The sequence below is a fragment of the Lethenteron reissneri genome, chromosome 42 (assembly GCF_015708825.2).
Source record: "Lethenteron reissneri isolate LAM-NWPU_2019-01 chromosome 42, ASM1570882v1, whole genome shotgun sequence".
Classification (NCBI taxonomy): Eukaryota; Metazoa; Chordata; class Hyperoartia; order Petromyzontiformes; family Petromyzontidae; genus Lethenteron; species Lethenteron reissneri.
This window is the reverse complement of record NC_083820.1, coordinates 5623343-5637861: the sequence shown is the minus strand read 5'-3', so window position 1 is coordinate 5637861 and position 14519 is coordinate 5623343. Positions and strand designations below refer to the sequence as shown.

Here is a 14519-nt window from a genome sequence, read left to right as displayed (position 1 = left end):
GAAATCCCAGTGCTGGGTTCAGTATATAAATCAAGCGGACGATAAAATTCCCCGTGCCATAGTAATATGGAAATGTCCCACCACTGGCTCAGTTGTCACCAGTGGGGATGTCAATTTCCCACCCTCCCCCATGCTCGCTTGAGCAAGGGACACTTTGTGTTAAATAACGACCACATGGATTCCAAGTGGTGGCAGCTGCCACTGGTGGAGAGCGATATCTACACCGGCCTTGGCTCCGCGCAAAGCAGCGCGGTGAAGTATGGTCAAACAAGCCTCGCGAGACTCGGCATGGAGGTAGACCTTCATCCAGTAGTGAATTGACCACCGGCTGTAAATGATTAACCATGGCATAACCCCCCCCGCCGCCCTCCCCACCGAGTAGGGCCGAGACTCTCAATGTGAGTCGTGGCTATTAGAGTGAGAAAGTTGAACGTGTGTGTTTATTTTCTGCACGGATGATGGTCCCGTTTAGCGCCAGCTGCCCGGCTATTTTACGCGGGAGACCCACGGTGCTGAGTGAACGCAGCAGCAGCAGCAACAAAAATGTTACAAACGACAACGTCGACAATGCAGAGAACGAGTACACCAGGGTCCCGAAGGAATGGTGCACAACTCACAAACGAGGCATTTAACGGGCGTAAACGAATCACACACGTGGATAAAAAACAGTGCAAATATAATCTAACAAGTTAGGTACATGTGCACGTGAGCTTTATATATTAGCCTCACGGGGAAAGGCCAATTGCGTGAACATATTCCTGTTAGCGACAGCATAAAAAAAATCCCGTTTTATTCCCGCTTAACCCATTGTTTATTTTCACAAACGAGCCTGCTCACTGTGACCGCTCGATCCACGAGTCACCGTGCCCCTTCATCGATTTGAGGTGCAATGAGCGATTGCTTAACGAGTGATTGCTTCATGAGCGAGCGAGCGGGTCAAACAAATGCTCGTGTAATAAGGCAGCCCGCCGGGCTACATCGCTGCCGTGCCTGGGAATGATTCTGGCCTTGCGTCCTCCATTCGAGGACACTTGTCATGTGTTCACAGAAACTTCGACACTGATTTTTTTTACAAAACTCGCCGCACAGCTCGCCAATAGCAAAGCCCGGCTTTGCATAACATTTGGACAATATTGGCAACAAAATACTGCCAAAAAAGGGCTTCTGTTTACTTTTGTTTTCGATTATTTATATAACACAGTGCTGCCCGAGTGGCATTGCCATGTGAGAGTGTGGGCGTGCGCGCGCATCTCTATTCATATGCACAATTCTCGGTGCGGTCCAATCCCATAACAAATTGGAGGAGGCTCTGTTAACGGACTGACTCGCAAGCTTATTTTGTTTGCGTCCTATTGGTGTTTGCGTCCTATCAGTGATTGCCCTGTGTGTGGGACGAATGCTGATGCTGGCATGTCACGCGTTTTCCAGCAGAGGCCATTAAGATGTTTCAGCCGTAACTGCGAGGCCGTTTATCAAGCCTTATCAATCTCTCTGTTTTCTCTGTCTCCTCTCTCTCTCTCTCACTTGCTCATATCACTCTTTCATCTGTGCATTCTTGATATTTACACGTCATCATATTATTATATGATTACTGGTAACATTTCCTTTTCTCAAAATTCATCCCTGGACTATCCTGCCCTTTAAATATATTACTTTATTCTCACTCACAATCCACCTCTGTCTCCACGCCTGTCCGCCTCTCTCCTCTGCCCACATCTCTGCATTCTCTTTCTCTCTCCATCTCTTCCCACATTTCCCCTCCACCTCCCAGCTTCTGGGTCTCTCTCTGCACCTCTCCGCCTCTTTGTCTCACTATTCTCCCTCTCCTCCTCCTCTACTTCCTCCTCCTGCTCCTCTCCACATTTCTCCCTTTCCTCCTCCCTCTCCATTTCCATCTCTCTCTCTCTCTGTGTCCCGTCTCTGTCCCTCTGCCCGTCTCTCTCCTCCGTGTGCCCCGTGTCTCCCCGCCAGCCAGAAGCTTTCCCTCCGCGAGCGACTGTCCAGCCCGGTCACGCAGCTCATGAGGAGTCGACCTAACGCCGGGCCCAGCGGCGGCTGCTCCGGCTCCCTCACGCAGCCCGGCGGCGGCGGCGGCGGCACGACCTGGTTCCCCCGGCGGGCACGGCCCCGACAGCAACGGGCCCGGCACGGCGGCGGGGGCCGTGACGGTGGACGCCGTGCGCTCCGGGTACAGCTCCCCCGCGGGGCCCGGCAGCGACGCCCCCTCGCCCGCCGCCCGCGTGCCCAAGTCGCGCTCGTTCAGCGAGCGGGCGCGCCTGCGCACGTCGCTGCGCAGCGTCCTGCACCACCGCGTCGGCACCGGTGAGCGCGACGGCGATCGGCGCGCGCGCACCGGTCGCGTCGGTGAGCGTCGTCGTTCTGAAGAAGCTCTGATGTGGTTCCGTGGCACCCTCCACCGGCTATTCTCTGATGCAAGACACAAGGTGGTGCACCGCTTACTGTCAGAGTTCTCGTTGGTAATATTTTTATCTCAGAACGTGGCACCGATAGCGAGGCGGCTATTTAATTTGAAACAAAGGGGAGAACAAATCATTGCATAATGGAGTTTTTTTTGTGGTTAGATGGCGTAAATATATAAATGTGTCGTTCAAACCCGCCACCACCCGACACAGCCAACTAGTGAGGGTTGTCATGTAAACAGAACGTGCCAATTCGTCACTAGTACAGCACACCAGTGTGTTGGAGAGCCAAGCCACAACATTTACAATCTGAGTACGACGTTTCGCCAGTAATTACAACTAGCTTCATCAGGCGACAGCCAGATTTGTGGAGAAGTCTTTCTGTTTCGTTCCTTATATAGAGGCGTAGATGTGGTGACCACACTTCTGCGCTCTTGCGAAAAGTGCAGGGGCGGGGGGGGATCAAATGAGTCAACGCACATTATGTATGTGCATTATGCAAATCCTTTGATCTTGTCCTTCCTGTCCATTGTGTGTATTAAAATAGCCGTACCAACGGTAATCCCTATTGCACCGAGATCTATGGGAGCGGTCAATCGGTGACATTGCTAGAGGGCTGCAGTGGCAAGGTTCACCTTAATTCTGAAAGTTTATTGCCACTATTTTGTACGTACCCAGTGTCCTGATCCAGTGGTGGTAGAAATTCTCCATTTCCATGGCGGAAGCAAGTCTATCCATGGGACAGTCGCTGTTGACTGCCGCAAAACGGTGCTCATGCTTTCGGCCCCTGTGGGATGACGGACTGAGTCAACACCTCTCCCACTTCAGTAATACATTTTCTTGCTGTGGTTGTCACACCTGATGACGATTGCTTGTGTTGCAATGGAAACTTCGTGATTTAATTTAGTTGTTTTAATTTATTTTATTTTTTACCTACTTGACTTTACCGAAAAAACCAAAGAGTACGAGTTAACACCCCCAACGAGGAGTTGAACTCGCAGCCTCTCCGATTGTGAGCCGCCCGATCTCCCTCCGAGTCTCCCGGCCGCCTTCGCACTGCCGTGGCTTCATCGAGAGGCGTTTGTTTGTGGTTGCGATTTTTGATGCGAGAAGCAGCATTTTTACGATGACTAATGTACTCAATATGTCCGAAACAATGTTTACCCTTCCCATAATGCAAGGTGATTTTTTTGCAAAGACAGTAGGCATGAACTGACCTGGAGAGCAAGCAATGCTCGGCAAAGATTGATTCTAAATACCTTTGCTGTACCACCATCTCTTGGCCACCTCATAGCTTGTGTGAGCGTACCATTGTGTGTGTGTCTGTGTGTCTGTGCGTTCCGGCCTTCATAGGTGCTCGCTAAAAGCACTCGCCCCAATAGTCTGTTAATGCTATTTGGGGGATCTTTGTCTTTGTGCGTGTATGCTTGTGCATCTATATGTATGTGTCTTCATGTGTGTGTGTGTTCATGTCATTGTGTGTGTGTGTGGAGCAATGGTGAAGTTGTTAGCGCACTGCACTATGAACCCAACCACCCGAGTTCTATTCCCGCTCACAGCCAACATCGGTGATCCATATCTGATCAGGTCCTCGGCCTCCTCTAGGTCGACTCGGCCATTAAACGAGTATGCATCAGTACTGGGGAGACAAAGGCGTCCGGGCGTGGTGCTGGTGACCCACTCCCCTTGTGTGCCGTGTTGGCCTTCATTGCTGCCTGCAAACAGCATTTGTCTTCTTGGTTCTTTCGGTAAAGTCACGTAGAATGGAAATAATAAAATAATAAAAATACAATTTTATAAAATTATTTTCACGACGTTTCGGCCACAACGCAAGCAGCCGTCCTCAGGTGAAGAACAGGTCTGTCGGAAAGACAGCGTCTGAATTTCAGGACGGCTGCTTGCGTTGTGGCCAAAACGTCGTGAGAATTATTTTATTATGTTTTATTTTTATTATTTTATTATTTCCATTTTACGTGACTTTACCGAAAGAACCAAGAAGATGAATCCCTGCAGTCACGAAAGCTTTAAATCGAAATATAAACAGCACTTGCTTCAACATTCTGTTAGAGGCTATACGGGGGATCTTTGAGTGAAACGAAGATCCCTTTAACTGAGACACCTGCTCCTGCTTGAAACATTTTGGCCGGCCTGCCTGCAATTAATGCTATATTTAATCTGGCTGGATTGTGTGAGGAGCTCACAGATCCTTCAAAGATCTAGATCAAGTACCATCAGTGAGCTCCTCTGACAGGCGAGGTTGCATGTAGCCCGCATGCCCCAGCCACAGCATGCCCAGGCAGCTACATAGATAAGAGGGGGCTAAATGAGCATGGCATATGTGAGAGAAGAGATGGGTGGATGTGGTAAAGGAGGACCCCGGGGGTGTGTGGACTTGTCAACAATCGGTATCCGCAGTATTTTGATCGGTGTGTGTGGAGGAGGCTTGTGAAGGACGCGACTGGGAAATTCGAGGCAGGCGCCCTCCAGCAAACACGTGAAGGAGCAACGATCAGAACAACGAGCAAAGCGCCGAGCGGCTAAAACGCAGCAAATTGGCGAAGTGGCGAGTGCAGGTGGTGCATCTGCCATTTGTCACAGGCCACCCGTAACACCTGGGTCTGTCCTGCGACTTCTTCCAGCGAGCTTGTTAACACTTCATGCGGCCGTAAGGTGCACCTAGCCTGGAACAAATTCTCTGAAAAACGTGATCACCATTCAGTGCCACTGTTGTTGTTTAGTGTACGTGTGTATCTGCACGTGTACGTGTGTATCTGCACGTGTGTCTCTGTGTGGGGAGCAATCGCGTCGTGGTTGTCACACTGGGCTACGAATTCGGCGACCCGAGTTCAATTCCCGCTCGTGGCCAACACCAGTGACAATTATCTGAACTGGGCCTCCCCACGTACACTAAACAAAATGACCACCTGGTGCGGTGTGTAAACATCGCCACTGGAGAGACAAAGGCGGCCGGGCGTGGTGCTGGCCACCCACACCTTCGAGTGCCGTGCCGGCCTTCATAGGTGCTCACTAGCAGCACTTGCCCCAAAAGTCTGTTAAGGCTAAACGGGGATCTTTGTCTTTGTGTGTCCTTGCGTATGTGTATACGTGAGTGTGTAGAGGGCTACATTTCAGGGGTATATGACCCTGTCAGTGACCCAGAATATATTTCTGCACTCGGCACACCACATCCAGTGTGCCTCTTGCTTACGACTCTGGCCACTCGGCACGTGGCCCGCTCCAATCTACTCTCGGCCCCAAAAATATTCAGTCACGAACGGATCGTTGGGTATGGGTTTGCGTGAATCAGTGTGTCCGCGCGCGTATATGTGCGTGTGCGTGCATGAGTAAGTGCTGTGTGTGTCTGACTACTTGTTTGTGGGGCACTTGTTATCATCTCCGTCACCACGACCCATGGGCAGATAGTCCGTTGGTGTCCACTGCACATTTCGTCATTTGTTTCCACTTTCCTCTGTGTCTTGTGCCAGCATGCTCAAGCCGTGCCGCATCTTTCTGGCACCAATCTATTTGTGTTGTCGTCAAGACATTCTCTGTTAGGTCTTTCTCTCTTGCCGGTTCCTTCCATTTTCCCAAACAACACCCTTTAAATGTTTCTGTTGTCGTCCATCCTACATGTGTGTCCACATAGTGTCCGTTTCCTTCTCATCACTGCCTGCATCGGGTCTTCTTCTATGTGCAACCTTTTTTGCGGTATAAATACACAAGGGGGTCACTTATGACCGTATAAATATTTGTAAGGACGTGTGTGTGTGTATGCTTGCGCATATTTTCTCTCCCCCAGTTCAATTAACAGCCGCCCTCTATTTTAATCAAAGCGACATCCGACACTGAGCGTCGCCGCCGCGCCTTTTTGCCGCCGTGAGCCGGGGCAGCCTCGCTTGAGCGGTGGCTTAGCGTCGTGCGCGACATTCAACACCGGCTGGCGCCAGCCTCGACAACGCTCCGGCCTCAAATAAATCGAGAAAAGTCCATCTCTCTGCGTAAATGTATATGTCGCCTCGTCATCGTCACCATCGGCGGCCATGGTCAATCCACTGCTAAAAGAAGGCCTCGCCAAGCCGTCGCTGTCCTTCCACCGCACCTCCGGTTACCGCGGTTGGCTACATGCTGTGCAAAAGAAGTTCAAAATACTTACATACGTACATGTTGGTGATGATGGTCGACCGCGTGTGGTGATGATGGAAGCTTGGGCCAGCCCTGTATCATCTGAAGGGGGGGGAGGGCTAGAGAGGGCTGAGTTTGCCCCATGCCACTCACGATCCTGCGATGCATCATAATAACAATCAACCTGGCACCTGCACCTGCAATTATTCCATTGCTCCATCTCCCCGGTAGTCATCTTCATGGATTCGCTGCTTTTCCTGTGCCGCCACTCCATCATTATTCTTGCCCCTTTCAGCCGTGATGCGTCCTGCCCAAGCCTTTTCTTCATAGCTTGCGCGATGTCATTAACCTCCGTACGCTCTCTCTGATCCACGTGCTCCTCTTTCTCTCTCCAAAGGTAATTCCAGGCATGCACCTCCTCCTTTGCGCACTCTTCAGTCATTTCGTTCGGTGCTTTTCGTTTGTGACTGAGATCCTCCATGGACTTGCCACAGCCGACCCATCCCGTCTCGTCGCGCTGCGCTCCCCATCACGTGCTCTTCGCTCCAGCGACCAAGGGCCCAGTCCCATCCACCGCGCCGCGTCCCCTCGGTCACGTTGGAAGTGAGCTGGCCCCGTTTGTGAACCCGGAGGGCCTGGCATGGATTCCCATGGCAGCCTTGCTGGGTGAGCGAGTCGTCGGCTCGCTCGCCCGCTCGTTTGTCCGCTCGCCCATTCATCCACCTGCTCGCCCGCCCACTTGACCACTCGCTCGCCTGCCCACTCGTCCACTTGCTCGCCCACCCGCTCGCTCGTCCACCTACTTGCTCGCCCGCCCGCCCGCTCGCTTTCACAAGCGCCCCAAACGCAGCGGTGCCATCCCCCCGGCAACTGTCGTGGCCTCACGGGGTCAATCCGAAAGCGACGAGGTCAATGGTGTGCCATGCTTAGGTCCACTTCAAACGTCTAAGAAGCTTGACAAAAGAGATCATCGGTTGGGGATGGCTTCACCTAACCCTAGTGGATGCAAACCTCGTAAAAACGTTTATTTTTGCGATCACCTCTCTCCGGCGGTGGAGCCGTGTTGCTCGTGAAGATTCGGGATGTGAAATGAGCTGGCTCTGATTTCTAATGTGTGTGGAAACCTGGCCTCAGTGAACCTCCGGTCAGGACGAGGTCGCTCCTTCTCCTCGGCTTACCTACTCAATCTGGAGCTTCATCTCCCCAGCTCTCCGTGCTGTTTACGCCTTCTGCCCCTGTTCACATTCAGATTTAAGACCTCCCTGTTCTCCTCTGCCTGTCAATGACCGCCTCTTCACCGTGGGGAGTCTTGCCAGTGACTCCGATCCTTGCGGCTCGGACCGCGAGGTCACTGGAGCGAGGGGCTGGGTGTGTCCGAAGCGACGGACGCTGGTTGTGAAGGCTCGTGATGAGAGGGCAGGCCGCGACAACGCCACCATCATCCACCCCCAGTTCCCTCAATCGCTTCTTGCCATTAACACTTGTCCATCGTCAGCCATGATCAATCCACTGCTGCAACCATTGATTTTATATATATATATAAAGACGTTCATTGAGAGGAATGCACAATCCCGCTGTTGTGTATAGCCTCTTCACATGCAGTGGCAACAACGCGAGTACAACTGCGTCGCGTTGCCTGCAAATTGCCCACCAATTACTCGATTGTGAATGCACACAGCACTCACTGCCCTCCACTGCTGGCAGACCCAATGCTTGCCCACAGGCCACGTGCCGAGTCACCCTGCGTCACACGGGGACAGCTGCCACTCGGGGTGCCCCTCTCAAATGCGTTTTGCGATGAGCTGCCGTGTAAGTCGCTCGCTTCGCGCCCGCGTAGCAGCTTCGGCGTGAAGGAGGGTGGCATCCGTGAGACGCACAAATCGTCCATCGTGGTCATCGTCTTGTGTCGATCGCGCAGAGCGTGGTCTCCGTATCTGGTGTCCTGGCATCGCTCGGCCCACATCGCTCACTCGATCCCCTTTCATCCCCCGAAATCTGCCCGGGGCGTCTTGGAAGGGATGTGAGCTCGGGGTCTGTATAAATAGGTCGGGTGTGAGAAGAAAAAGAAGAGCGAAACTGAGAAATGAGTTTGCCGACTTTATTTTCAGACTTGAAGGGGTCATGTTTCCGATCTGACTTAGAGGCACGTTCGAAAGTTGTGAGTGTGTGTGTGACATGCGTACACACACACACTCGCAAACACATGGATGCTCGCAAATATATGCACACGTGTACATACACGCAAAAAACGCGAAAAAAACTACTGCTATATCCCGCTAAGTGGTAGTGATGTCACCGTGGCGCTTGTGCCAGGCTAGGTGCACTTTGAGGCAGCTTGAGATGTCGAAGGCTCTCTGGCAGGAGGTTACGCGACATACCCAGCTGATCAGGATTGACTGACTGAAATGACTGACTGGCAGATGTCCCACCTGTGCTTCCCACTGTGTCGACTCGCTGCGTTTTAGCCGCCGGTCGCTCTGTCCTTTGTTGTGAGCGTCGCTCCGCCGCCTTTGTTGCTGGAGGGCGACTGCCACGACCTTCCCAGTGACGTTCATTACGAGCCTTCTCCATAGACACTGCAGGTAACAGTCGTCAGCAAGGCCACTCAGCTACATGTATTTTGGTACCACATCTAATGCATGCACACTCGCACTCACAGATACATGCCTGTACATGTACACACACACACGCATTCGCGTTACATGTGTACGGACATGCATATATGCGCAAACTAGCGCAATCATGCAAAATATTTACACACGTGCAGACACATGCACGGGCACACAAATGCACACACTGGCACACATACATTGCACACGTGCACGGAAGATTTGTATGCATACATCATTCGCTGGGGTTGATGGAATATGTTCCACTTTGTACAAAGTCAACACTGGCCTAACTATAGAGAAACTCGCCATAGGAATGTGCAATTTCAACGAATTGCTGAGATACGCAGGTGGCGTATCTCAGCACCCCTACGTGCATGTGTGTGTGTACCCCCTCGTGTGTCTGTGTGTGTGTGTGTGTACCCCCTCGTGTGTCTCTGTGCATGTGTGCGTGTGTGTACCCTCTCGTGTGTCTGTGTGTGTGTGTACCCCCTCGTGTGTCTGTGTGTGTGTGTGTGTACCCCCTCGTGTGTCTGTGTGTGTGTGTGTGTACCCCCTCGTGTGTCTCTGTGTGTGTGTACCCCCTCGTGTGTCTGTGTGTGTGTGTACCCCCTCGTGTGTCTGTGTGTGTGTGTACCCCCTCGTGTGTCTGTGTGTGTGTGTGTACCCCCTCGTGTCTCTGTGCGTGTGTGTGTGTACGCGAGTGTGTAGAGGGCTAACTTTCAGCCGTATTTGACCCTGTCGGTGACCCAGGATATATTTCTGCACTCGGCACACCACATCCAGTGTACCTCTTGCTTACGACTCTGGCCACTCGGCACGTGGCCCGCTCCAATCTACCTGCGGCCCCGAAAATATTCAGTCACGAACGGGTCGTTGGGTATGGGTTTGCGTGAATAAATGTGTATGTGCGCGTATACGTGCGTGAGCTCGTGCGTGCATGAGTGAGTGCCACGGCTAACGTCAGTGGCACTTTCTCACTGACCAGCACTGACCCGGGTGAGTGAAGTATGCCCGGCGTGCGAACCAACGTGTGCTGCGTGTTGTGCACAGAGGGTGCGCTCGCCGACGACATGTTTAGCGAGGTGGGGCTGCCGGGAGACGTCACCCGGGAGAACTTTGAGCCCGTCGTCAAGAACGGCATCCGAGCCATCAGGTAGGAAAAGACAAGCACCGTGCCCGCCGCGGTGGCGGCAGAGTCACGACCCCAGCGGTGACGGTGACCTTCGAGTAAAGACGGTGGTCACCGCATCACGCGGCGCTTTCGGGTGCGCTTCTGCGGCCGTCTGGAACGGTCTTCCTTCCGATATTAGGAAGCCACTGGAGCCGTGCGCTTTTAAATCTAAATTGAAAACTCATTAATTTTTTCTAGATTTGAAGCTTTCGTGACTGCAAGGATTCATCCTCTTAGTTCTTTCGGTAAAGTCACGTAGGTAAAAAATGAAATTAAAATTAATAAAAAAATAAAAACAATAAAATCACGACGTTTCGGAGGCAACACAAGCTTTTCGTGTTTAGTTTGTTGTTTTTCCCCCGCACCTCCGTTTAGCCACGGTTGGCTACGAATGGCGCAAAAGAAGTACACGTTGCTGATGTTATTCGACCACGTGTGATGATGACGGCAGCTTTGGCCAGCCCTGTATCATCTGGGGGTGGGGTGGGGGTGCTGGAGAGGGCTGAGTTCGCTTTCGCCACTCAGGATCCTGTGGTGCATTATAATGATCCACCTGGCACCCGAACGCATTCTATCGCTCCACCTCACCGGTCGACACGATCACGGCCTCGCTGCTTTTCCTGCACCCCCATTATTCTTGGCCCCTCCAGCCATGATGCGTCCTGCCCAAAAATGTACGTAGAAAGGCGGACACGTGACAGGAACGTAATTATTTTTTGTTTGTGCCGCTGCAGAAGCACCCATGGCACGTGCTTGCATCGTTGTAGTGGCCAGCTTCGTAGAAGTTATCTGATGGGAGCATGCGCCTAAGACCAATATTTCTTTACGTCTCTTTATATCCAGCGCTCGCACGACGTGCGGTGCCTTGGGCTCTGCCGGGCACCGTGAATTTCGCCGATTCCTTGTTTCTCGTGGTTCTCCTCGTCGGCATCGCCCTCAGGAAGAGCTTTCAGTTTCATTTATTGGGTATAGCCCTGTGAGCCATTCGGCCCTTGAATCGAGTGCAACCGCAACAAAAAAAAACATGAGCAAGAAAACATCTTAAAGTGACTACATGCAAACAGAAAAATCCAGAAAAAGACTGCTAAATATTGCAGAAAAAGCACTGTACACCAACGCTGTGTGCAAAAATCCTAGTGGATGCAAGTCAAACAACAAAAACAACCACAAAACAACTTAGATTAAGGCCATCAGTCTTACTCCGTACTACAACAAACAAACATGGCCAAACCAAAAAACGTTTTCGAAATCACCAAAATAAAGCCATAAAAGCTATGTAACAGTGATCATAGGAACTGTGACCGAAATTTCACAATAAACGACATAAACAACATGTACCACCAAACCCCTCTGGAAGAGGTTTCCCTTCGCACAGTCGGTGGAGGAACGAACATTGTGGAGGCCGTCTGGGGCGCCGCGGTGGCGAGATGTTAACTCCCTCGCCCGGTATGCAGGAGGTCGTGGGTTCAATTCTGACACCTGTATATTTGGAGTTTGCGTGTCTCTCCCCCCTTGGTCGGATGGATTTTTCCCTATCACTTGTAACAGCCACGTCGCTTCTGAAAAGAGCTCTTTCTAGCTCAGTGGGCATTACTTGGTAAAATAAAAATAGTTTAGTTTAGATTGTGAGATTGCGATTGAATCCGTTGTGGGTGAGGTGCGACGCCGCCTCTCACAATGTTCAACACGGCGTGTACCACAGACACGAGCACGTCTCCCTGGCCGTCTTGGCATCTTGGCAAGGATCCGTCGTGTGCTAGACGGGTTTATATTTACTCTTGGCCGCGCCGCTGCGAGTTTGTTTTCTCGGCGGCAAACCGATCGAGCGGTAAAAATGAAACGGAAATTCATCGCCGCTTCGAGCTTGGAGTTCTTTCCTTGAGGGGAGGAATGTACGACTCGTGTAGGAAGTGCGGAACTGTGGCATCGGTTCCCTTTGCGAGGTTGCAGTGACGGTGCCGAATGTCAGATATCACCGAAGTGTGGCCTTGATTAACTCCTTACTGAAGCTCCATTTCGAAGACAAACTCCTCTCGCTCTCGTCGAGGAGTGTCACCCGTCACGGCACTCCGGTCATCCTCGCAACGGATTTTGGCTGGCCATCGAAAAAAGACGGCCACCGTATCGCGCGCTTTCGGATGCGCTTCTGTGGCCGTCTGGAACGCTCTTCCGATATTCGGAAGCCACTGAAGCTGTGAACTTTTAAATCGAGATTGAAAACTAATTTCTTCAGAGCTGCTTTTTGTGTTTAGTTTGTTGTCCTTCCCCCGCACCTCCGATTAGCACGGTTGGCCTACGTACAGTGCAAAGAAGTTCAACATACATACATACTTGCCTTAGGCGGCCACTAGGTTGTTTCATCCAACCAAATAAACATTCAGCTTGTGGTCAATTACATCTGCCTTCATTATCTAATAAAAACTACTTTAGTAGGTTTCGTAGTTTAGCCGTGTATAGAGCGCAAGGCCGTAACGTAGTCTCGGTGTTTCACTGCCACTTGCTGCTATGAGTTTGGCGATCGGGTGCGATGCTGGCAATGTTTAATCTCAATCGAGTCATTTGCGATATAATCTTTTGAAATTTGGCAAATGTAAGGTCTTGACACCGGCAAGCAAACGCCCCACTCTTTTCAAATGATGTCACTGGATCCTGGATGTCCACTGTGATGCAGACCGGGCGCGTGTTTTATGTTTTAACACACCCTGCGGTATTAACCAGGGCTACCTGCCAAAGTCGAACCACAAACCTCTGCAACCCCAAACAAACTCTACGACGCTCGAGCTTGTTTGGGGTAACCTTGAAGAAACGTCTGGTGGCATGGCAGCTCCAGTCTGGAAGTTTCACGAAGCGTGCCATCTTCTATTAGACTGGGCTCTTGTATTAGAGGCACTGTCATATTATATTAGAGATACTGGGGTCTCCACTGAGATCGACCTCAATTGCTCTTTCTTTCTGTTACCTCTGGGTGTATCCTTTGTCAGTGTATCGTACGTAGCGGTTGCTGTGCCGCATCACCGGCATTGTCTTCTTCGGAAGGAAAATTTTACTCAATTCTGGCAGTGGCCTCCCTGTATTTGACGGCCGTCGGTTTCTTGCTCATGGCTGTCTCCTCCCTCGTTCTTTGCGATCCATGTTTGCCTACTTTGTGATATACCCTTCGTGAACATCTTCTTCACACGAATCTCGACAAACAACGTGGAGACTGTTTGGCACCTGCGCGGATCTGGCGTCATGCTAAAAACCGGCATTCAAGGACCGTGTTTGCAGAGCGGTATTCTGAATCTGAAGCAAAATGCAGAGTTGCGGTGTAGGCACAGATTTTCCGATCTTCATCAATCATCGCAACTTGACAAAACGAGATGTGGATGGGACACATTTCTAACAATTGCAAGTGACGGCAGAACCAGTCCTGACTCCCGTTGGGAGATATGCCGATGATACCAGCCCCTGCCTGCAAGCTCGACACCCTCAGAGCTTGTTGGTTCTTTCGGTAAAGTCACGTAGAATGGAAGTAATAAAATAATACAAATAAAACATAACATAATTCTCACGACGTTTCGGCCACAATGCAAGCGAGTGACAATCTCGGCTGCTTGCGTTGTGGCCAAAACGTCGTGAGAATTATTTTATAATGTTTTATTTTTATTATTTTATTACTTCCCTTCTACGTGACTTTATCGAAAGAACCAAGAAGATGAATCCCTGCAGTCACGAAAACCCTCAGAGCTGTTGTACGGAGACGCAAGCACGTGTCATCGGTGCTTGGGCAGCAGCAGCAGCCTGTGGTTGTCACTGTCGATGAAGTCCCTCTCCTGTCAACCGATGGAACTAAAATGGGCCATGCCAGTGTACAGAGAGAGGATTAATTCACGATTTGGGAGGCCTCAATCTCTCACGAGACCGGTGCACGCTGGCTTCCGGCGCAGCAGATGCCTGCGTTGAAAGTCGAGTTCTTGGGCCAAACGCAGCAGAACCAAGTTTGCGAACGGAAATGTCACACGTGCCAGGGCGACGAGGGGGCTCACAAGCTGCCATTTTGCGTGTCGCAGTGGCCGCTTACCCTGGACGGTCCGCAGCCTTCATAAAGCAGCGCACGGTCAACGTCCCACAAGGGACACTCTGCGATCACCTGGCGAGACGGAGTCAGAGTTAGGGAACGAAAGGGGACGGTTATTTGCAACTTCATGTGCACAG

At 51.4% G+C, this 14519-nt stretch overlaps 1 protein-coding gene across 1 annotated transcript in view; it reads left to right on the top strand.

The window, feature by feature from the left end:
* Window positions 1–14519, top strand: part of LOC133352940 (potassium voltage-gated channel subfamily KQT member 4-like) — a 74394-nt gene that overhangs the window by 50048 nt on the left and 9827 nt on the right. The window contains 3 exon segments of the mRNA XM_061568946.1: window positions 1976–2104; window positions 2106–2322; window positions 10205–10307. Of these exon segments, the coding sequence (XP_061424930.1) occupies window positions 1976–2104; window positions 2106–2322; window positions 10205–10307 (449 nt within the window).